The following is a 25,289-nucleotide window of genomic DNA, read 5'->3' as shown; positions in this document are numbered from 1 at the left end:
CTTCTGTTGGCATCTGTGTCTCCTTCCCAGCTGTGCATCACTTGGGGCAAACCTCCTTTGTCTCATCCTCTCTCCTGGCCCCTTCCCTCTTCCCAGTCTCATTCCTTCCCTCCACACACACATGCAAGTGCCTGCCAGGCATGTTATGCGTTCCTTGTTCTGGGCCTCAGTGTCCTTTCCTATAAAGTGACAGAGTTTAAGAATTTTTTAGGAGTGTAACTCATGCTGAATGAGCTCTGCTTGTCCTCGGTCCACCCCTGGGTCCACCTGCTCCCCCAAGCCTCTGGACTGGGAATGCCAGCCTTCCTCAAGGCTGCTGAGCCTCACATAGGCGAGGCTGCACTTGCTGCCCCTGGTTCTACTCAGGGTACCCACCCTCCTTCAGACTGCCAGGGGCTGCCTGCCCCGTGGCCCAGGCTCATGGCCTGCCATGCCCTCCCAGGTGCAGGCAGCTCTGGGAAGCAGGCAGGAGCCATGGCTTTGATCACACACACAATAACCTCAGCACTGAGGCATCCATGCTAATCACTTTTGATTACAAATGGATTAAACAGGACAGCAGCTGCACAGAGCTGCTTTGATTCAGGCCTGCTCAATAATGAGATGCATAGGCACAGGCTAGGAGGCTGTAGCCACGGGTCCTGCCCAACCCCCATTCCGCATCCTTCAGGGCCACCTCTGGGCAGGGGGCACTGTTCACAGACACAGGGGAAACAAAGGCAATTCCACTAGCCTCAGTGGTGCCCTCAGCTTCATTCAAGCTATCCTTGTAGCCTCCCTGCAGGCTGTGCTCCTTGCCACTTGTTCAGCCATGTTCCTCACCTGCAGGAAGCCCAGCCTGTTCCCTCTGCATTCCCACCGGGCAAGGTATGGAACCACAGGTTACACAGCAGCCGCTCTACTGAGAAGAATCCCAAGTCCAATTCAGGAACAGCCAGATCCACACAGGGTCCAGTGACTCCTCCCCTGCCCCTAAGTATGTCCCTTATGTGGCCACTGGTATATCGGGGACCAGCACAGCCCTCAGATAGAGACCCATAACAAGTGTCTGCTGAGAGCTGAATGAAAGACAGAGTATTGTTTCTACTATCATAAATAATGATGTCCTCGGTAGTACCCTTCACATGTAGAACAGGAAGGACGGAGGTAGACATTCATAGCCCCCCATCCTATTTTATTTTCCCACAAATCCTGTGAGCTGGCCAGGAGTTTTTGGACCTCTTTCAGAAATAAGGAAGCGAAATTTCAGACAGGTAAAATTCAGACCTTTTCTCGGGTGCCTCCGTGTACCCGTTCTGGATCTTTGGGGACCAGCCCAAGCTCTGTCATTTTGCCATGTAATCATCTACCAGCTCCTCTTTCCCCTCACTGGAGAATGTCCTGGGTATATCTAGTTTCTGATCATGGCCCCATGACAGCAGTGACCGCCTGTGTGTCTATTTTTGTATACAGATTGAACCACTCTGGGGTTGGTGGGGTATGAGCAGCTGCTTTGGCTAAATTACGAGGCTCCAGGGAGGGAAGGGAGATAAGAGGGATTCGGCACCGAAGCCAAAAGTTCTCAGGGCTATAAGATGCACTAATAAATTTGACCTTGGGGCATTTCATGTTTGGCCAAAAGAGTTTGAAATAGGAATGGGGAATCCCCGGTTTCTAATAAAAGCTTCCAGAGAAGAGGCAGCATTTCTAACCACCTCTCACCCACCCTTGCCCTCAGCCCAGGAAGGCACAGTGTCAGTCTCATGCTGAGGTGTCTACTTAAAACCTGGCCACAGCAGAGCCACGGCCAAATCCCTCCACAGTGCCCACAACCTTCTCATGTGAGAGAATTTTGGAGGATCATAGTCTTGAGGGCAGGGAAGGGAGAAGAAGGGGTTCAAAGTTTAATGCCATACCAGCTATCCCGTCTGTTGATGTGGCACAGGATACTCTCCCCATTCTCCCACTTGAGTGGCCCAAGTTTAGCCTCACCATGCCTCTGAAAGATCTAAGGAAGAGGGAGGCAACTCATCTTTATGAAGCATTGCCTTCCTGTGCTCCTGACAGGCATTTATTTCATCATCTAAACATCCCTGGGAGGTGGCTAATGTTATCCACTTTTTATGGGTAAGAAAACAGAGGCTCAGGAGTAAGCTGCATGGAAGAATGAATAGCTGAACTTGACCCTGGCTGACCATTAGGCATGTGTTACTTTGCAGCAGTCATTGCCTCATCTGCATTCCCACTTCACAGATGAGTAACTCAGCTCTAGGGATGATGTATGACTGGAACAAGCTCCTAGCACTAAGTAATGCCAGGCTTCGGCTTCGAATTCAGGAGTCCTAATCTCAGTCTTTCTTTTCACATTATAGATTGTAGGGGCCATTCTGACTTGCAAGCCATTTCCTGCTTGAGGCCTTTGAGTCTGATGTTTCTGTCTCCCTAAAGTGCCATTTTTATAGGTGTCTGTTTAGCAATGTCTGCTCATCCTTCAGGGCTCAGCTTACAGTTGCCTCCTCTGGAAAGCCTTCCTTGACTAGCTCCATCTTGTAAATCAGGTCTCCATTGACTCTCTTGTCATACCCATGCTTTTCCCTCATATTTATTTTTCCTTGAATGTATCATGACTCTAAATTACATTTATTTTTGTTGTTCAGCAGTAGTGCTGCCTTCCCCAGTTAGACTCTCAAGTTCCGTGAAGGCAGGGACTTTATCTTATTTGTTCATTACAGTATCTGTAGAACGCAGGGTATTTAGCATTCACGTGGGCTCAATAAGACAAAATTAAAATTTAGACATGAGTAGAATGAGAAGACAAGAAGTCTACTGGTCTGAACAAATTCACACCTAACAAAATTAAGAGATGAAATAAGTCCAGGTTCAACACTGCCTTGTCTGTTGAGCTGCTATAACAAAATATCATAAACTAGGTGGTTTATAAACAACACAAATTTATTTCTCATAATCCTGGAGGCTGAAAAGCCCAAGGTCAAGGCACTGGCTAGCTCAGTGTCTGGTGACAGTCTGCTACCTGGTTTATAGACGGCTGTCTTCTTACTGTGTCCTCTCGTGGAGGAAGGGTTGAGGGAGTATTCTGGGGTCTCTTTGATAAGGGCACTCATCCCGTGCATGACGGCTGCACCCTTATGGCCTAATCACCTTCCAAAGGCCCATCTTCAAATACTGTCCCATTGTGGGTTAGGAATTAGCATATGAATTTTGGTGCACACGAATATTCAGTCCTTAGCAAGTAGATTTACTGCATTTATCTAGGATTTCCTCAGGTACATCTGGAGTTCTGCATAGTGGAGATTTCTCAATATGGCCTACACGTGGATAAACCCCAAAGTGCTCTCAAATCTCCTTGCCCAGAACACCCTCAGCATACCTAGTGTTGCAGGACCAGCTGCACATTAGCCCACAAATCCACCGTGTGCCTCCTGTTCTGCATTGAAGCTCTCAGTTCCCAGCCACACCAAGATGTTCCTGGGCTACTGAACACACCTACACCATCACCCACACCATGCATTCCAGTCTTCACAAATGATAGCTCCATTCTTCCAACTTCTTAGGCCAAAACCCTTGGCATCATCCTTTACTTGTGTCTTTCCCTCTCACCCCATGGCTAACCCATCAGCAAATACTATCGGCTGTTCTCCACACAGCAATCTACTGTGGCCTAAACCTCGAGACTAATATTTAATGGCTTTATGTGACATGGCCTGACTCCACACTAACCTCTAGCTACTGTCCCCCTGGCTTACTCTGCTCTAGCTGTACTGGTCCCCTTGCTGTTCCACCAACACAGTGAGCACACGCTCATGTCCGTAGCTGTGCCCATCATGTTTCCTCTGTTTGGAATTCTCCTGAATACCCCATGGCTCACTTTCTTACTTAATTTGGGTCTCTACTCAAATATCCTCTGGTCAGAGAAAACTTCTATGACCAGCTTATTTAAAGCAGTACATCCCTAGTCTTTCATTCCCCATCCCCTTTCTTTTTTTTTTAGTTTTGTCTTTTATTACAATCAGCAGGTTACATCATTATTAATATTCTTATTGTTATCATTTTACTGTATTGTCTGCCTCAGTGAAAATAAGGACTTATTTTATATTGTCATTATTATATCCTCAGTTCCTAGAAAAATAAATATTTATTGCCTGAAATCATTAGATGAGTTTTGGCACCCTTCACATTTACTCCATTCATTAGCCTGGTTTACTGCACACTGAGATTTGCACAGAGGACATATTAACTCCTGAGCTTATTGGAATGTGCCATGCCATACCAGTTGCCTGGCCTGAGGTCCAGTCCAGCTGCCAGTGGTCTTTAGTAGATGGGTTCATGGGCACACCAGCAGTGTGCTGGATGGAGCCAGATTATGGTAGCATGAGTCAGCTAGGCACATCTATTCCCAACTCTGCAATCAGCGTCTTCAACTTGGTAGCTTGAAACAGCAGGAGTGCTTATGGGAATTAATTGCCAAATGCCTTACAATGGGGCTTTGCTACCCTGCCTCCAAGAGTCAGGTATTAAAGCACTAGTATTAAAGGTACTAGTCCGCACAAGACTAGTAACAATTTCTCTTCCCACTGATACAGTGTGCTAGGATCTGAAAGCCAGTAAGAGAGAGGCATTTATAAGCTACATAGTGATGGGGCACCTGGGTGGCTCAGTGAGTTAAGCGTCCGACTTCAGCTCAGGTCATGATCTCATGGTCCATGGGTTCGAGCCCCATGTCGGGCTCTGTGCTGACAGCTCAGAGCCTGGAGCCTGCCTCAGATTCTGTGTCTCCCTCTCTCTCTGCCCCTCCCCCACTCACTCTCTGTCTCTCTCACTCTCAAAAATAAATAAACAAAAAAAAAAAGAAAAACTAATATAAGCTACCTGGTGATGACATTGGGAACCATATACAGAGAAGACGAATTGAAAGCACTGGGATATCCCACCTGGAGATGTACAGATCTGATACCTGTAACCGAAAGTACCAAGGGAGGCCCGTGGCAGGAGGACTAAGCTTAACGTAGTCTGTGCACCTGGGCAGAGCTGGAGAATGCATAGGGGAAGAGAGGAGTCTAAAATCCTTTGGGTTTGGTGTATGGCTCTAACTTGAGATACGGGGTCTGCAGTGGGTTGATTAGTCCATCTGTTTCCTCATCTGTAAAATGGGGTTCCCATTCCCTATTTAATAGGAAGATAATGATGGTTTAAAAAAGCAAGCAGTTAGTTTCTGTTCTCAGGACTCAGGGGATGAGTTTCAGTGAGGCACATTTCAACTGCATAAGGGTAGAACTTGCTAAAGACTACTGCTGTGGCCCTAAAATAGCAAGTGCCACTTCCTCCAGAGTGTTCAAGCCGGGTGTCCATCTGTCAGAGAAGTTAGAGAAGGGGATTCCTGCATTGGAGGGAGGCTGATCTGGATAATCACCCCCCAAGATCCCTTCCACACTAAGCCTTCTACAGCCAAGAACATGTCCCTGGGCAAGTCACTGACCGATTTTTTTGCCTCATTTCCTCCATCTGTCAAACAAGCAGGATAGTCTCTGCCCCTTTCTGTTTTGTGCTGCTGTCGGGATGATTAAGTGAGATCATCATTTGAAATTTTTTAGGTCTAGGGAGTAAAGGTATTTTGTCATCTCCTACTTCCTTCTTGTTATAATAGAAACACTTTATATCTTGAAATAGGATAGCATTCCCTATGACTTGGCTATGAAGAATACCCACCATTTTTCATCTAGTCAATTATAGCGCGAATAATTAAAAGACAGCACTATTGTCAAACTCTTAAATTCTTTGTGGAAATAAGCTGTGTGTCTCAGAATTGAGATTATTGTTAATATCGCATGAGGTCAAGGAAAGCCATAGGGTGACTGGAGAGATCAGGCCCTGCTGTTGACATGACATGCCTCTCCCATAGCTACAGCAAAGGTGAGCAGCTGGGCACAGCTAGCTGTGGCCTCCCTGCCCTCTTGCCCCTCTTCTAACCCAGAGTCAGGCTTTCTTCACATAGCCATGTAGCAATGGGTCCTTTGCCCCCCAAATTACGGGCCTCTCTCATCTCTGTTCTTAACTACAATTCCTTAGATATGGAATTTGTTTTTACCCAAAGACATGGAGGCTCTGATTTTTCTTCTCTGGTTAGAAGTGAAAAACAGCAGACAGCTATCCTGAGAATAGTTACACGGTGAGTGAGAGATGGAGGGCATGGATTATTCTGAAGACAAACTTAGGTTTCACTAACTCCTCAGTTGTGCCAAGGGCCCTGCTTCTCCTTATCATCCTACCACTCCATCATTTTCTATGATATCCCACCCCTGAGTACCTTTAGTAATAGTTTGTATGAAGCCTGATAATGCCCAGATGAATGGTGGGGCTATGTGTAGCCTTTCCCAGATTCACAGGCTGTCTAATCATGAGGTGATCTTGCAGAGTTCCTCACGTCAGAGGTGGGGAACTACCTAAGAGCCAGGTAGAGATGTTACTTGTGAGAGGTCACACTACCAATGAATTGCCAAATATGGCTGCAAAAGTGAACATCACCAGTCCCTGTGGTGGGCCCTTTGTATTTGTGCTATAAATAAATGGCTTGGGCATATGATTACTAAAGGGGTCTCAGACTTAGTTAGCAGCTACATCCAGTCCTGCTGATGTAGCATCTGTGTTGTTCATTCATTTTGTTCAGTCTCAGTGGGCAGTATATACAGAGGCATCTCCAACTGAGCCAGCCAGAAATCATGGGCAAGTGTGTCCAAAAATGGGTGGACTGTGAGTCAGGCATACAGGAGATTTCAGGGAGAACAATTAAAGGGCACTTTATTTGGAGAAGAGGTCCAGGGAGATATAATCAACATTTGACTGAGCCATTTTGATAAATAGGAAACCTCCATTTTTGAGATGCTCCTGTGAGATGATCTTGTTCTTTAGAGTGAAATCATAAGAGAACATTTTTTTTTTTTTTTAGCAAACTGTAGTCAAGTAAGGACTGCCTGAAACACAAAACAGGTATATGCACACCCCAGTGAACAGCTGAATCAACTGTTTCCAGAAATCCTGTATAAAATATAAGAGGGACAGATTTTTAACACAGTACCCAGGTGTGTGTGTATATGTCAAGGAACCATGCATCCTTCAAAGTTGTCATGCTAGAGTCTAGTCCTATTTTCTGAAGGTGTTTTACTCCCTTAATATATTGGAGGACATCTTTACAAGCTGTGGTAGACCCTGTAGAATATCTTCAATGGTGAAGAACCACTCTGGAAACAGCCAGATGTCTTGGTCCTCAGAGAACTCCCATCCCAGGGAGTGGCAGGACCAAGCGAGTACTCAGCACTTTTGCAAGGCCTGTAACACGAATGCAAAAGCAGGGCCATTTGTGAAAGAGACTGAACACTGGTTGTGCAGTTTTCAAACAGCAGTTCAAAGAGATTTTCATTTCAACTGAAAGCAAAGCATATAAACAAGCAAGTTCTACTTGGTTAATTAAATAAAATGAATAAGCAAATAACCAGATCTTACTTCCTTAAAAATACTTAACTAATCTTTCTGATGAAAACTGCAAGCAGAGGTATTTGGTAAACAAAGGCTATCTTTCAAATTTTAGTTTGTGAAGGCTGTTTCTTGCAAATGAGAAGAAATCCAGTTTCATATCTCTTATCTTTGATAAAGATGGTTGCCTGTCTCTCCTGAAGATTGTACCTACTGCTGTCCATTTTCATCACTCCGTCAGGTGCAAAACTGTCTTTACTACTTATTCCTCCTAGTCCTCATCCTATGTTGAATTCAAGGAGGACATAAACCATGTTTCATGCCTGTTGTAACAGAGATGGAGTACTTGGGATTTCCCATTTTTGTGTGTTATCTAAAGTGCCCACTTTTATGGTCATAATAATATTATTCCTTCTTGGGATGCAACTACCCACTTCCCATTATTGGTTACCTTTTATTTATTTTTTTAAATAAATGCCTTCCTCATTGTGTCTTAGTTAGCATCTCTAAAAGACAGAGATCTTTTCTAACCAGGATGAGATGACCTCTGACAACATTTAGATTGCCTGCCAGCCCCACACATATGGAGTAGTTAAGAATGAACATAGGCCATGGTTTCAGGTGGAATTGAGCATATTCTCTGGATCTGTCAATTGCTGTCTTGCAACTTTGAATAAATAATTTCCTGTAGCTAAGTTTCTGCTTTCTCATTTGTATGATGGGTGTACTCATGGTACTGCTTCACGAGGTTCTTGAGAAAATGTAATGATATGAGCTGATACCTGGAAAGCATTTAGTAGTTCATGGGGACTCCCAGCATCTGTGACATGCCTGGAACTTAGCATGCCCTGATTAGCTGGGAAGGAAAAAGGAATGGAGGAGAGAAAGGTAGGAGGTGGGGAGAGAGTATAAACTTGGTTAGGAAGTTTATGGCCGTGTAAATGTACAGTGCAGACTTTAGTGAGTCCTTGGTCAGCTAGAATTCATGAACAAAGTTCCTTGGGAAAAAGTTATCTTGAGTTCAGAGAAATTTGAGGAGAAGATCAAGAGAGTGGGCATTACCTTAGATACCTGCACTGTGAGGCCACCTGGGGCTGATGAGAAGCCTGGCTCCTACCTGCATGGCAAGTCATTTGGGGCACAGCTGGCAGTGATAAAAATGTCCCTGGAGCCAGGACTGACTCCCTGGCACCATAGGAAGGGAGAAAGCACCAATCCATTTAGGGATGACTGAGGGGGTCATGGATGGCTTAGACAGAGGTCTGGACTTGTCATGATTCAGAGTCATGGTCACATCCCAGTTCTGTCACTTTTTGCCTCCATAACCCTGAATTATTCAACCAATTGGAGCCTCAGATTGCTCAACTATAAATTGTTAAAAATAATACTATCCTGCATTGGTAATGTGAGCATGAAGAGGGGTAATGAAGTTAAAGCATCTACCTGGTACAATGACAAGCAAAAGGTGGCTCCTGAAAAATAAACTGTTTTTCTTATTATAATTTCCAAGAGTTTAGGGTAGGCTTCCTGGAGGAGATCCTTCTGTTTTACCTGAGGCTTAGAAAAGCTATGGCTGCTGGCACCTGCAAGGTCCAGCTTGACTTTATCCCTTTTAGATATTCACCTGTAATTGTGATTAATTGCTCCAGATTTAGCCTAGGGGACCCAGATTACCAGCCAAACTGGTTTCACTGAGGTGAGGAGCAGAGCTTTTGACTCCAGTGCTCAGACCCTCTCTGAAGCAAGTACCTTCTGACTTTTCCATTTTCTGCTGAGAGTGAGCCTAAGGGTGCGAACCAATTTTCTGGGGTTCACCAAGGGGATGCATTTAAAAGCTTTAATATGATTTGTAGAGCCAAGTGAGCCGATCATCTGGTCAGTTCTAAGCAGAAACTCAGAAAATGATGAGAAGAGAGAGATAAGAATGGGTTCCTCCCCTCCCCTCAGCATCCAGCCTTGCTTGGCATATGTTCAATGAGGGGAACCTCCTTTATTGGCCTTTTACGGACTTTGGAAACAGCCCACAGATGCTTGCAATGTGATTTCTTCATTTTGTTCAAAGGAAAGGACCTACAGCCCAGATTGGGCTCCTGAGAAGCAACGTATCTTTAGCTCCTTCCTTTCCTGGTAAATTAGTTATGCTTCCTTAAGCGTGTAGCTTGCTGAACTTCAGGAGAAGAGAGCAGACATCACTGCCTACAGAAAGTGTAAAGAAAGGAAGAGAAAGGATTTTCCTGATGAGTAACTCATAGCAAGTATTAAAGGCTGTGTTCCTAAAACGAGGTCTAATGTGTTCCTAAAATGAGTTGTAAAGGTTAATTCTCCTTTCCCCAGGTATATTCAGTTAGCACTGTGAATGGCATGTTCACCTGTCTAAGGGTCTTCTCTTTTAAGGTATGAATTTCCAAATTTCTATTTTGTAAAGCTTTAAATCATCTTCACAGAGAAGTCCAATATGAAATAACAATAGAAGTTGTGCTGCCCTGAATAAAGGGGGTTGGGGTTGGAACCCAGCTCCCTCCTCTCATCTACTCACAGTCGCCAGGACCCTTCTGTGGAATCCAGGGCTCCATAGGGCACAGTTTGAAAACCACTGTTCTCTAAGTTTGTTATGCATGGTTCATTCCGAGGTGTCAGAAGCATCATAAGAGGATGTGCTAGAACTTGATCATGCATATTCCAAAAATAGCATGGCTCATAGAATATCATGATGTAGTGAAAAAAGAACATGAGTCAGCCAAACGAGGCTCTGATGCCATTCGACCACTCACTTGTTGTATACTTTCAGAAATGACTTAACCTACTTGAGCTACTTTTTACCGAAATACTTAATAAATGGGGATGTGAACATCCACGTCCCCGTGTATACCAGGTGTACCTTTGTTAACTTCCCACCCAATACCACACAAGATGCTGTCTGTGAAATCCATTTTTTTTTGGTCTAAGGAACAAGGAATTTAAAAATAATTCTAATGGGTATTTCAAAAAGGGTGGGACAAGCTTCTATAAGTTCACCAATTTGAAGTAACATAAAACAAAACTCATTGTCTCAGTGAGTTCCAGATTAAGGCATAAGAGTCCTTTTCTGTCATTAGGTCTCTGTAGTAATAGCTCTAATCTACAAGAAGAAGGATTAAAGACATTTCCACTCGAAAGTTGAAACAGTTGTGATTTGGACAACAAATATGAATACCACCATTAGAACATAGGTTGTATGTGCAAGGTTACACATGGAAGCTTAAAAAAAAAAGTAGAGCTCTTTTGGCTGCATACCTAGGGCATTTTGTTAGAAATCTCACCTGTAAATATTAGAACCCCTACATTAAAATAATATATATATATATGTGTATATATGTGTGTGTATATATATATATGTATATATATACACATATATACACATATAAACATATATATACATATATATGCATGTGTATATATATATATGCACACGTATATATATATATATACATATATATGTATATATATACACGTATATATATATATTACTGCAAGACCAGGCTTGCTTGCAGTTATATTCAGTTATTATTAGTCATCCTTGTTGCTCTTTGGAATGGATTCCATAGCTAAGACTGGAGTTGTCAGTGGTTTCAGATTCAACCTTTAAAATTCCATGAAGGCTGAAAGGATTTAGCAAAAGGACACTCAGCCCAACCAGAATGGCAGCTTTAAGTGTGTAACTTGCTTCTTTGGCTGGTGGGAAGCCAGGTGCTTGGCTTCTATACCACACACTCCAAATGTCTTGGCAGCTAGACTAATGCTTTTGGAATTGTAAGGTTTTTTACCTTGAGCTCAGATGTGGATGTGACTGCAGGCTTACTGGGATGATGAACCCATGTAGCAATCTGAGTGACCATCTGTCTAAGTTCCTGATTGCACACCAGTCCAGTAATGGAGACACCCGTACAAGACCATCCCACTGCCCTCCTTTTTGTCTTTCTGATTAGGGATACTTCCAGATAGTGTAGACAGTCTCTTAAAGGTATGTATTTGGGAGGAGAGTTGCTGGAAAAGAGAAGAGGGGAGAAAACTAGAAAGAGTCTGCTCCGTCTCTTTTTGGTCCCTGAGGTGAGAAGGACACGTTAGGGTGCTAGAAGTGTACGGCCAGAGAGAGCGTAGAAGTCATTCTATAGGCGGTAAAAGAAGACCTGGACCGGTGAAGTGAGCTGGTGACAGATCCTATAGTGAGTTGAGCTGGAACCAGGGCTAGGACATGAGTTTTCTCCCTCCAAGTCTAACTAATGCCCTTTTGTATAGCAATGGCCATTGACCAGCCCTGTTAGGAGCAGGAACCTAATGGTACCATTTCACCTCCCTATTCCAATTTCCACATTGTCTTTTGTGGTCCTGGTGAAGTAGTGAGCTCACTTATGGTGGGTGCTTCCAGAGCCTGCTGCTTGGTGGAAATCACCTTCAGCTTCTTCCTTTTTCTCTGTCTTAACCCCTGACTTACCTTGCACCTCTCCCCGGCCCTTTCAGAATCTCCCAGTCCTCTGTGTTAGGGCATCTAAAACTTTCTTTCAGTTGCATACATATGGTTGGCTTTGTTCCAGATTATCCATTGGGTGACTCACAATCTTTCTGAGTCTGTTTCCTTTCTGCCAAGTTAAAGAGTGGGCCTAGTCAGTTTTCAACAACCCCAGTCACACATTTGATTTTGTTTTTGTCTTGGCTTGCTGGGACATTACCTTCCATAAAGGCTGTCCTGAACTTTGTGGATTGAGGGCCTGGATTGGGATGGGTTTCAGGTTCCATCCTATAGCCAAAGGAAGAAACAAATGACACTTTACAAAGTAAAGAGGGAGAAACTGATCCATTTCCTACAAAATAGGAAAGAGAAAAGGGGAACAGATTGAAAAGTTGTGTGTGTGTGTGTGTGTGTGTGTGTGTGTGTGTGTGTATGAAGGGGGTTAATTAGAAGTTTTATTTAATGAAAGGATGGTATATTTAAGGACAATTTCAAACTGGAGCATTTATTACCCCAAGGCCATCTTTGCTCTGTTCTTTTATCTATCAGCCTACTCATCCATCCATCCATCCATCCATCCATCCATCCATCCATCCATCTCCCATGCCATCATTTATTTCCCAGGCCCACAAGGGAAGAAATATCTGTAAAGAGAAAATAACCTAGAAGGTCCTCAGTACAATGAGGCTTCAGTGTGTCCAGCTGCATGTCTGTAAGGTTGAGATCCTTCTGGATAGATGTCCAGGGTGACCCACATCCCTCCCTTTTGTGTCAGTGACTCCCTTCCCAGGTACATGTACCCCAGGTCATGATCCCCTGGGGGATCAGTGGGGATATATTAGGCCCCACTCTTCCCAAATGAGGTGTGTCCTTTTGGTAAAGGGCCAGCAGAAGGGAAGTACTGTTTCTGGGGAAGGAGGGTACAGGGAGGAAAAGGGAGTAGCCTCCTGTCATCTTCTGAGGGAAGCTTTAGACACTGGAAGTTAGTGGGTGGGAGGGCAGCTGCTTGAGGGACAGTCCTAGAGGGCACAAGGTGAGGCTGGCTGCAGCTGGATGGAGGTGACTTTTGGTGAGGGAAGCAGAGGGAGACCCCCATGCAGAGAGCTGGGTGGCAGGAGAGCAGAGAGCAGAATGCCTCTGCACCCGAAGGTGAAGAGACTCCTCTCTCGCCCCCTCAGAGCTTCACAGCTTCCTTCACCCTCCTACCTGCTCCTTAACCCACCCCTCGGGCTTGGAGAGACAAAAAAAAGAAAAAAAAAAAAAAAAAAAAAGAACTTGTGCCAAGAGAGAAATTGCAGCTCCTCAAAAATGGAAAGCAGGGTCATCATCCTAATATTTTGAATGTGGACTGTTCCAGAGAACAGCAAGACGTGTCAGGAATGAGAATGGTCTGAGACAGGGCCGCAGGAACACTGCCCACTCCACCAGGGAGATGAAAGAATTTTCTCCTTCCTTTGCCTTTTAAATGTAATTCTGTCTGCCCTTCTCCCCCAACACCCGCTCAACCCTCTCACTGGGAGCAGTGCAGACATTTAGCAGTCCTGGGAAAAGGCAGGATCCTTTTCATTAACTTCAGCCTGATTGAAGTCCCCAGAGCCATAGCAGATTGCATTTTCCTCCCTCTCTGCCTGCCTGTCTTGGATGCCTCCCTGCACAGCCAGGCTGCTCTGGGCAGTGAACGGTTTTCCAGTGGGACAGAATGAGGCCAGTCTCTGAGTAGGGGGATGGTCTGGAGAGGGTCTAGATCAATGCTTTTCAGGGCAGTGGCTTTGGCTTTGTGGAGGGACACCTGAATGTCTTCTTGCCCAGGCCTCAGTTTCTCCTGTATTCTGAGCATATGCACCTCTCTTTCAGCACAGAGCAGGCAGCCAGCTGTGTCTGGACTTAGGGTTGGACTGGACTGAGATGGTCACTAGTGGGGGTTTCTGCAGGGGGACTGGGGATTACAGGACTCACCCGGGCTTCTTGTGATCTTGAAGAAGTCATTTATTGGGGCACCTGGGTGGCTCAGTCAGTGAAGCGTCCGACTTTGGCTCAGGTCATGATCTCACAGTTCGTGGGTTCAAGCCCCGCATCGAGCTCTGCTCTGACAGCTCAGAGCCTGGAACCTGTTTCAGATTCTGTGTCTCCCTCTCTCTCTGCCCCTCCCCCACTCACGCTCTGTCTCCCTCTGTCTCAAAAATAAATAAACATTAAAAAAGATTTTTTTAAAGAAGTCACTTATCAACTTCTTCTGCAAAATAAGGACTTAGTCTGGAAGGTTGAAATTCATTTCAGTGGCAGAACATTTGACTCTAAATTAATTTGTGTACATGAAAGAAAGAAAAACAGAACCACTCTGGTTGAAGGGAGGGAGAGGTGGACACAGTAGGAGCTCTCTGACTATACTACCTTCCCTTGCTCTAGTTCCCTAACAGAAGTGGCTCCTGACCCCACTGTAGACATGGTGATTTTTCTTATTCACCCAGAGAGCTTCAGCTGTCTCCTTCAGGTTCTGATAGTCTTTAAGACTGGAACTCTTTTGGGGTACAGATCTGGGTGGGCTGCAATTTCAGAATGCAGGAGGACCTCCTATCCTGTATTTCTAATCTACATCTGAGCACAGGCTTCAGTGCTGAGGACCAGTCCTTTCTCCTTTCCTGCGTGTGGAATGTGTAGACATTTAGGAAATAATCAGCTTTGTAAATGGGAGTGGCCAAGGAGCAGGGTCTGTGTTTTGCCAAAGAGTTCATGTATTTGGGTTAGAGCAAGGGTAGAATCCAGGAGCCAGGCAGGCAGGGAGTCCTACCTAGCTGGATGTTTTGGGAAAAGCAGACTTCTGCACACTGCTCATTCTGGAACCATTGAGGGAGGAAGTCTCAAAGCTTGCCTTTGGCTGTTTCCATGTCAGATAACACCTAGATTATCTCTGTGCTAGATTGTGATCGAAATAGTTCAGAATTTCAAAGGTAAAACATTCAGAAGTTCTGGAAGTACTTGGTAACCATACCCGACACCTCCTCCTGCCCCCCCCAAACCCAGCTCAGATAAACGACCACATCTGAATGGCCATGGGCTCACTGTGTTGTTTCATCCACAGGCAAGGGAGCTTGCCTTCTCTTTCTGGTAGTGGGTTCATTCACTTTTCAACCACTTTCTCTTTCATACCAGCTTTCCTTCAATTTAACTTTGACTCCTACACTGAAGTGTTCACTCATAAAACCTACAGCAAGGAGAGAAAAGCTTGCTCTCATCATGTAAGTTAATTAATTCATTCAAATATCTGAGTGCCTACTTCATGCAGGAAATGCTCTAGATGTTGAGTGCCCTTTCCTCTTGTCGACTTGAAGGGTGTCATAAGCTGTCTGTCACACTTCTTTTCTCCAGGCTCAGCAACTTAGCCGTTCTAGTCTTCACCTCTAGGTTGACAATATTCACCAGTTTCCTTTTAAGTCATTTGGCCAACAGGTATTTATTGACTAATCACCTGTTTAGACTCTTCTCATCACTTTGAGGAATGCAGAAGTTACATAAGATATAAATCATGTCTTGTTGGGCCTGGTCTCGTTAAGTGAAAAAATAAAACAAAAAATACACACGACAACACAAAACAGAGCCTTAAATAATTAAGAACTAAGTTACATGCATCTGATTTCCTTTGAAGAGAAGGAAGGAAGATATTAAGGCTTCCAGGAAGGTGGGATAGATCCTAATTTTGTTGAGCTAGGGACATAACAAGTAATAACCAAAGATGCCATTATCTCTATATCCAACCAAACAAATGGATCTGGTAACTTCTCAATCCCAAAACCATTGACACGAGGGAATAGTGCATATGTTATGATGCTGTAAACACCCTTGTGGTTGACTCTAGATGAAGCATTTCATGATAGGAGGAAGTAGATGTTTTGTTTCATGCTTTCTCTCTGGCGAACCTGTTAAAAGAGGGAAAGAAAGATCCCTGCCTGTTGGATTCCCAAGGCCTAGAGAATTCGAGGTTTGATCCTACGTGTTAACACATGTTGGTGGCTCTGTCCTTGCAAAGGTCACTCCCATGCCCATACCTCACTCCAGACTTTCTGTCACTCCTCCCCAATTCTACCCTAACCTTTGCTCAGCTCAAGTTAAAGGCTTAGACTGCACTGATAAGCTCTGAAGAGTAGATGGTCATTACCAATTAAATGAAAGAATGTCTGGAAGAAGGGTCAGTGAAGGGTCATTCATAGGGATATGCTTTATGTTACTGCCTGTGGCTCATTGACTAATAAAGTAACACTCGTTTTTTTTTCTCCTACTCCACCTCCACAAATTATCACCAATGTGCTATAATCCGGAGTCATCATAGCATAGAAGGGAGAGGACGAGCTTTGGGAAAATATAGTTTTGGATACATACACGTACTACCTGCGTGACCTAGAAAATGTTATTTAACCTCCATTGAGTCTCGGTTTTCCCATTCATAAAGTGGAGATACTTTTGATCTCACGCGACAGTCATGAAGCTTAATAAAGTATGTAAGGCAGGGACCACACTGCTGGCTACCTAGGCTATTCTCTACCCTCGGTGTCTCCTAATTCCCTCCTTTCTCCTTATTGTACACCGTGGCTGGCAATGAGCAGATGCAAAGGGAGCTGGGCTGGGACTGGCGCATCCTCGTCCATGTCTTTCTTCTTCCACCTGCCCATCCGAAGCCCCTTGCCCTGCCACCTTTGCGTTTGCAAGGCTCAGTTCCATCTCCATCTTCCTAAAGCAACCCTGCCCTGACCTCTCTTGCTTTATGCACACAGTTTGATGCTTACACTCTACTACTCTCTGCTTGCACTGACATAAACATATCTCATCTTTTGACCAATCTGTAGGTTCCTTAAAGGCAGGGACTAACAAGTCTTATGATTAGGTTTGGCCCTCGGTGTCTAATCAGGTACCCTAATGGCTTGTTGCTTGGTTGTTTCATAACAAACAGAGGGGCCAGACTATCTGTCTGTCAGGACTGATGCCACCTTCTCCAGGCACCTTCAGCATGAGGAATCTAGCCCTCAGGACTGGGTGTGGGGAGAAAGGTACAGTGTGTACACTGTCTACCTCCTTTCTGCTCTATTCCGGAGTTAACACCACTTTATGTATCATTTTTGGCAAAGTGATTTAGAGAAGCTAAGCAGCCCAGTTGAGCTTTCCTGAAGGCTAGAGGCATTGGAGCCCAGCATGACTCCCTCTCTTTCTTGAACCGAACAAAATATTGTTACAGCAAACATGAAATCTTTCCTCTTTTTCACAGATGCTCTCCAGGCCTAACAAAGCTAGCAGTCACACTCCTTGAATCAAAATAAGCATCTGCCCTTTTTCTCTTTATCCTACAATTTCCCAGCATTTTTGTGCAACAATAAAGAATGTGATTATTTTAGCAATTAATCGTACGCTTTTATTTGGTGCTTTCTGGAGAGGATGCAAAAATATCAAAACATGAACTTGACCCTTTAATATTGATTAAACACAGAAACTATATAAACCTGACTCTTATCTTCTAATACTGTGCATGGCAGTTTGAGGCATAAGCTGTGAATACCTACATAGTATATAAGATCAAAGGTAATATATGATGAAGGGAAACTGAGTCACATGTAGGTGGGTAAAGGGAGGGTTATTTTTTACTGGTCTAACTGAAGGAGAAGAAGTAGAAGAGGAAGAAAGAGAAGAAGGGGGAAGGGAGAAGGAGGGGGAAAGGAAGAGGAAGAAGAAGAGGAAGAGGAAGAGGAAGGGGAAGAGGAAGAGGAAGAAGCAGCCCTCCCAGAGGAGACAGTCTTTAACTGTCTCTTTAGCTTATGATATCACAGACTACTTTGATAGTAGGAAGACAGGGACCCTCTCCCTAAGGAAGTGTTCTACATCTATAAATTCACACATAATTGTACTGACAATTTCAGGAGGCTGTGGACCTGCTGAAGGGCATACATAATCCCATCTGTAATGTAAGACCCTTTGTAGAATTGGAGGTGCATGGACAGGGGGCTGCAGAGGGAGGTGAAGAAGTCAGAGCTGTGGTGGACACCAGGTGAGGAGGCTGTTGGGTCCAGGTTCCTGGCCCAGAAATACCACATTTAGCTCCAGATCTAGATGGTGGTAAGTCCATCACTGATAAGTTGTCCTGAGGACAGTGTGTGCAAACTTGTGCAAACTCAGAAAACCCCTCTGTTCTTTTCCAGCTCCTCACAGCCAGTGACCTTGCAGCCAGTGACCTCAAAGGATTTCAGCCACAGGTAAGTCCACCAATCCTTTTATGAAGCTCAGGGAAGTGAAGTGTTCTAGTTTGGTCATGACCACATGAAGTTGGGGCCAGGGCAGAAACCCCCATCTTGGATTTACATTTTCTCCATCAGACTGACTCTGTCACCCTTGACAATGAGCTCCTGCTTCATGTCATTGCAAACAAAAGTATCTTTTTCTGCTATCTTTCTTAATATTTTATAGCAGGGCAAAAACATAGGCCAAGATGGCAGTAATGCTTGGTGGTGCACAGTCTAGCACAGGAAAAGGCTAAAACCAGGGAGGTAGAGGATGGGGTGGGGCTGGCTTTCTACCATGGATTTCCCTTTTTGGGGACACGATACTCACATTTCTGAAAACGTTGTGCGAATATGACTTGGAGTCATGGGCTGGTGGCCAGGTCATCTCAGACTCGTGCACAGAGAGATGGTTGCGTTTTGCTGACCATGGGCAGGAAATAGGCCACCATTCTCTCTGGCCAGAGTGCTGTTTGGAGGTCATCACAGGCAGAACACACAAGGGAGCAGGCAAGGGCTCTCTGAAACCCCCCTTGGCAGCGGTAAAGATGGAAAATCACCCTCCCTGTCCCTGGAAGAGTATAACTGGTACCACAGGAACACATAAGCATCAACACACATACACACATATACAGAGCAGACACGCTGAGATCCTTTTGTTCCTCCACAGACCCCAGTGGAGATGCAACATGTATACAAAGAGAGGTAAACCCAAGAGTGACAGCTGTGGTCCTCCATCCCTGCCCCATCCCTCTTTTAATATAAACCTTTTTGTCACTACCCAACCAATGCCCTTCCTAAGATCCCCATTGTTCTGTACCTCTGTGGGGAGACACCGTAGCTCACAGAAGAGAACATCTGGGACAGAGCAAGTAATTTTCTAGTAGCAAGAATTCCATATATTTGGTAATGTTTTCTTCTTTAAATCTGTTTCATATCCAAGAGCTCACCATGCCCTCACTATACTTCTACATGTGGTACATCCTATGTCCCCTCATCCTGCAAGAGAACCAAGGATGGGGGTCTTGATAAGAAATGGCCCCAGATCACACAGAGAGCTGGGGACAAGAGCAAAGAGTAGAAAATGAGAGGCTTGAGAAGGAGATGGAACAAAACAAAGAGCTCCATGGGTGAGAGTCAAAGATGAATCCTTGCACTGGTTTGGGATTTGGTGCCCTTCTGTTGATCCTTGTTATCCATTGTTGATGCATGAAGTCTTAAAAGTAGATAACCAGCAAACCTTTTGACAACTACTGAAAACTGATAATCACTCATTCACATATTCATACAAACTTCCAGGTGAGCTAAGGGATGTGAAACAAAGACGAAAGAAAATCAACATTTACCCATACCCCATCCATGGCTACACTCACACGCAGTGGCATCCCAGTTAAAGGTTCATTTTTATCTGAAAATTTATAGAAATAAACAGGGTAAAAAAGGCCTCTGTGATGTTTCATGGCTTGGAAAGGCACGTGGTAGAGACTGAGTTTACGGAAGGGGTGTGTGTATATGTTTGCCTCTATGATTTTGGCACTGATTCTTTCTGAGGTGGTCATATTCTTGCCACGTTTTTTGAGCTACATTTCTAGATATTAGATTTAAAGTGAACTATTAAGGAAAGGAAAGGTTAGATATATCTGGGGTATGTCCATAATATTTGAGGCTGTGATTCTAGAAAGGCTGCTTCTGTTCTCCCACAGATAACCCCACACTAGCTGGTGCAGATGGCTCACTCTCCTGGTTCTGTCTGACCTTTCCACATTATTCCATTTGTGTGACATCCCCTGAGGCTGGAGACATAAATGCATATTTTTCACTCCTCAGGATGTGTGTTCCTGAGGCCAGGAAGCCCTGGGAATCTTGTGGGCAGAGTGTAATGCCCAGATCAAAGTTAATTCTCCAGTGTTATTCCTAAATCAAAAAGGCCCGGATGTGTCTCAAGTCAACACCACCTTTTGGGTGCTCTTCCGAACAGAAACCAAATGCTGCCCACGTGCTTTAGGCTGCCTTCTCCCAGCCCCACTGCACCAAATTGTGGGTTTCTGTTGTTATTTTCCTCTTTTCGTTTCAGATGAAACTGAGCCCCATGCATCCTGATGTCTGCAATAATTCACAGACACGTTCCCTTGCAGGAACTGTGGGGGACTTTCAGGAGGGGACCTCACTAAGACATCTAGGACCCCCCCCCCCCCAGTTGCATTGACAGGCTGTCAGCTTTCACAGGATTCACACTTATCACATGCATGTAAAGGGTTTTCTTCTCCTTGGTGCCTGTTCCTGCTGCAACTGTGTAAGGAAGATAGCCACAATTCCCTCCGTAATCTTTGACGGCTCTCAGTGTTGAAAGTGTGGGGCAGCAACTGTATTGAACTAAACTGTTCTGTCTCTTTGTCTCTGTCCTTTCTGCATCCAGATAAAGGAGGGTAAGGAAGTGACTGTCTTTCTCCCCACAATTATTGGTTTATAAAGACACCATACTCATTCCTGGAAACAAACACATTACTTCCAAAGAAGAGCCTGATGATGGATGCTAAGGTTCTAAGTCTGGGAGGATAATGATGAGTGTTCTTCCTGGACTGGTGTACTTGGCCTCTCGACTGCACAGGATGGAACTGTCTCCTAGAGTCAGGCCTGGGCTGACAGGTGGCTGCCATTCTTAGCTAGTTTTAAAGGCATGGGTTTTTCAGAAAAGCTTCTGAAATCCACACTTGAAGCCCCCCCAGACCCTTCCCTTCCATTTGGTTCCAGCCCCAAGCATTTTTATTTTCCATTATCTTGTTCTTTTGCTTTTTTGAAGAAACAGATGCACTGAGTTTCCTTTTCTCCTTGTCTTTGGATAGTTGGAAATGGGGACCCTCATTCCCTTCTGCCAGACTATACCTCTCCACCCTCCATGAGAATAAAAGCAGGCATCTCATTCCCTTTAGCAAAATCCACCAATCAAATGCTTTCTTCTCTGATTTTCTTTTTATTCTCCCCACCCCACCCCCCATATAAAAGGTATAAGTATTCACTGTAGAAACTTTTGAATGTGTGAAGGATGTCAAAAGGTACAAACTTCCAGTTATAAAATAAATAAGTCTTAGGGATATAATGTACAGCATGGTGACTATAATTAATAATATGGTATATTTGAAAGTTGCTAAGATACTAGGTCTTAAAAGTTCTTACCACGAGAAAAATATTTGTAACCTGTGCAGTGATGGGCATTAACTGTTAAAAAATATAGTTTGGTTCCTGGGTGCCTCAGTCAGTTGAGCGTCTGACTCAATTTTGGCTCAGATTGTGATCTCATGGTTCCTGGGTTCAAGCCCCATGTCTGGCTCCACACTGCAGAGTGGAGCCTACCTGGGATTCTCTCTCTCAAAATTAAAAAAAACAAAAACCTTGAAAAAATATATAACTTAAAAAATAAATCTCGAAAGTACAGAAAAAAACAGAAAAAATCTCCTCTAACTCCACCCCAGAAATATAGATAATGACATTTTGGGAGATAGTCTTACAGTCTTTGTTGTATGTCAATAAATATGCATCTGTTGGATTTTTAAAAATGTGATACCATATTTTATATGATTTTTGTTACCTTCTTTGCATGCTTTCCATGTCACTGAAGAATCTTCTAGCAGCTGGCTCTTTTGATCTAGTTGCTGGTCCCATCATATATTTACCACCTCCCCCTTGCTAGACATCACATTACTTTTGTAGACTGAGATCTCCAGGAGCAAATGCAAGTGCTAACTCCACTGCCCTCAATCTAGCGTCCAAGGCTACTTGGCATTTAGTTTTTTTGTTTCTCAGTTCCTGCAGGGATGTGAAGACTTGTTAAACTTTCCAGCGAGGTGTCCATGTGAATGTGCTCATGGGCATTTGTGTGCACACTTACAAGGGGTGGGGGATGTGGTAAAGAAATAACCATAGTATAGGGTCCAGACTCAGATGCAGGGCTTCACATGCCCAGTGTCTATGCTGGGAAAGTGACCTTGAAAAAAACCCATTCTTTCCAGAGGAAAGAGCCCACTAAAGGGCTTGTTCCTCACCTATTTTATGCACTCTCCATGGTCTTAGAGGAGAGGAGGATACTTCCTGTAGAAAAAATGGAGTTTTGCTTCAAGTGTGCCTCATGACAGAATTTTGTGGGGCAGGTGTAATAGCTGTCCTATCAGGGGTAGCCATGTGTAAGGAACTTCTAAAAGGTCCATTGCTATTATGGTTAAGGGTACAATGTAGTGAAAGGCAAGAAGGAAGTAAGTCAAGAACATATAGGAAGACATTTTTCAGTGTCAAGAAAACAGGGCTTTCTGTCATCAAGTTGCCATTTTATTCAAAGGCACCCATGGGGACCTTTATGTGGCACTCCCTGCTGTGCAAAGTCTTTCCCAGAATTCCTCAGTTCTGTAATGTTCTGCCACTGATACCAACTATGCAACCCTGGGAAAGTTGCCTAATGTCTTTAGTCCTCATTTTCCTTATTAAAGAACAAAAGTTGTGTAGCTAATCTCACAGATAGTTGTAAGGATCAAATGATACAATGTTGTGAAAGCAGCCTACTGTGATGACTGCCAGCCTAGTGAGTTAAATTTTTTTCTTCCATTAGAGAACTACTGGTTAAGTTATTTAAGAATTCAGGAGAAGGAGAAAATTTATCTATATAGAGTACACTGGGAAGTCTTCCAAGTGGAGGTGTCATTGTACCTGGGCCAAATGAGTGATAGTGAAGTAGTGAACTTATTCCAGGTCAGGGGAAGCCCGGATGAAGACCAAAAGAAGGGTGGAGATGCTTGGGAATGTTCTGGAGACTTGGAGTGAAGATAATGGTTGCAAATTAGGTTGGAACCAAATTGCAAGAACGTCTTAAATATCTGGGGAAATAGTTGGATTTTTTTTTTTTAACGAGCAGTTATTGAAGTTTTCAAACTCATACAAAAGTAGGCATAAAAGTATAATAAACCTCCATATATTACCCAACTATTATTATCTATTATCCAACTTCAGTGGTTTGTTTCCACCAAAGCCCTGGTTTGTAGCATTTGCTAGTTTCTGTGGTTTAAATATCCCCATCATGACCAATTCTAAGCTGCCAATGGTTTAACAAACTCTTTGCAAAGTCCTTGACAGTCAGCTTTCTGAAGCTGATATGATTGGTTCCCAGCACACTGCTGGGCCAGCTTCAATAATAATTACTATTTGCCAATCTTACTTTATACTGCAAGATATAGATATGTATATAGATATCTATGGATATATATAAATATATACACATATATATGTAATTTTATATATGCATATAGATTTTATATGTATATAACTATAATTTTAATTTTAATTTTTGGGGGGGAGTATTTTTTTAAAACTCCCAGTTATGTTATTTCACTCATAAATTCTTCAGTAAGAAGAAACAAATAGTTTTAAAAAAAAAAAAAATACAGTCACAATGCCATTATCACACCTACCAAAAGTAACAGTAATTCCTTTGTATTTTCTGATAACAAGTCCATATTCCGATTTCTCTGATTACCCTAACATGTTGTCTTACAGTTGATTTGTTTGAATCGGGATCCAGAGTTTAGATCTTAAAATCCACCTGAAGGTGGAGCCATTGAAGGTTTGAGGATGGGGAGGAGCTGGTGCTGTGGCAGAGATGATGCTGACATAGGTAGTAGGTGGGATGGAGTGAAGAAGGGATCCAGTAATGAGCCTGTGCCATGGGTCCATTTGAGACACAGGGAATGCAGCTGGACTGGGGTTAGTGGGACTGTTGCTGAGGGATTGAATTCCAAAGAAATTATGGAGGCGCAATCAGTGGACCTGGCAAATAGTTGGGTGATTAGAGAAATAGCAGTACCATCAAGCAAAATGGGGGCCGAGAAGGAAGTGCAGGCTGAGAAGCTGCCGTGTTCATCCCTGGATTGAGAATAAGTATGGCCCAGTATTCAAAAGAGAAGAGCTTTTTCATCCTTAAATAAACTTTACTCCATTTTCCTCGGGCCCCATAGTCATTTCTGCTCCTACGTCATCAGGGGATGTAGAATCATCTGCATAACATCCTGGGCTTCAGAAGCTTTTAATGCAAGAACCCCAAATATTTTGTGAGGAAAAGCTGCTTTCTAGGAAGGTGTGGTTATGGAGTTTCTGAGTAGATAGATATCCTAGCTGTGCATCTCTCCAGAGAAGGAGCCATGACAGTAGTCTATGGCTCCATGATGTTCCATGTTTTTGATTGTTATGAATGGGTGCCCCACACTGACAAGTACAGGACAGGTTGGAGAGTTAGACCTTCCTCCCAGGTGCTTTCTTGTTGGCATGAAATTACTGAGTTCCTAAGTTGCTTGTTGTTTCATGTGATTATGTGTTTCGCAACAGAATCACAATGACCTGACTCTATTCCAATGAATACCCGCTGCCTACAAGTTCAGCACCAACAGTTCTAAAGATTAAAATGGAAGCTTTGGAAAATCCAGAGCATCCAGCTCATGTTTGACTCAACAGGAGTTGGTGTTAATACATGTTCACACTGCCTTTGGTTAAGTGTACATATGATGAGGACTTAGTAAGAGTATACTATATGCCAGAAAGTGTCCTTTGAACTTTACAGGTATTATTTCATTTAATCTTTACAATATCTTTGTGAAATTAGTAATAACATCCTCACTTTACAAACAAGCATAGAAAAGGTAAAGTCACAAAGCCCATACGTGGCAGAATTGGGATTTGAACCCAAGCAGTCTAGATCAGTAGTCCTAAACCACTTCTGCTATGCCACCTTGAATCAGAGCTTATCCATGCTGTTAAGGTAAGTCAAACCCAGAATGACCACTGATAATACAAGGATAAGCAGCCTCATCTTTACTTTTGGTACATTGTGTTGAGTTTTCTTATACTTCACCAGGTTCCAGGAAAAAAAAAATTACACATCTCAGAGTAGTAGAGGGAATCGCTACAGAGCATTGTGAACCCTTCCATCTAGGCAAAGAATTCTGTTGTTCTCATCCACATCCTTCACAAACTCCCAAGTGCAGAATTGTGGTGGCTGTTGCCCCTTTTACAGAGATGGAAACTGATTTGAGGCAGAAGGAGACAGT

General features: G+C 43.7%; 1 protein-coding gene across 3 annotated transcripts in view; it reads left to right on the top strand.

Moving 5' to 3' along the window:
- Positions 1 to 25,289, top strand: part of SETBP1 (SET binding protein 1) — a 379,355-nt gene that overhangs the window by 172,651 nt on the left and 181,415 nt on the right. For all 3 annotated transcript variants that reach the window (XM_040478948.1, XM_040478950.1, XM_040478951.1), the window contains one exon: positions 18,130 to 18,183. In XM_040478948.1, coding sequence (XP_040334882.1) covers positions 18,130 to 18,183 — 54 coding nt within the window. The remainder of the gene's footprint in view (positions 1 to 18,129; positions 18,184 to 25,289) is intronic.

Source organism: Herpailurus yagouaroundi, unplaced genomic scaffold (assembly GCF_014898765.1).
Source record: "Herpailurus yagouaroundi ecotype Mexico unplaced genomic scaffold, PumYag 142, whole genome shotgun sequence".
Taxonomy (NCBI): domain Eukaryota; kingdom Metazoa; phylum Chordata; class Mammalia; order Carnivora; family Felidae; genus Herpailurus; species Herpailurus yagouaroundi.
This window is presented reverse-complemented; position numbering and strand designations above follow the sequence as displayed.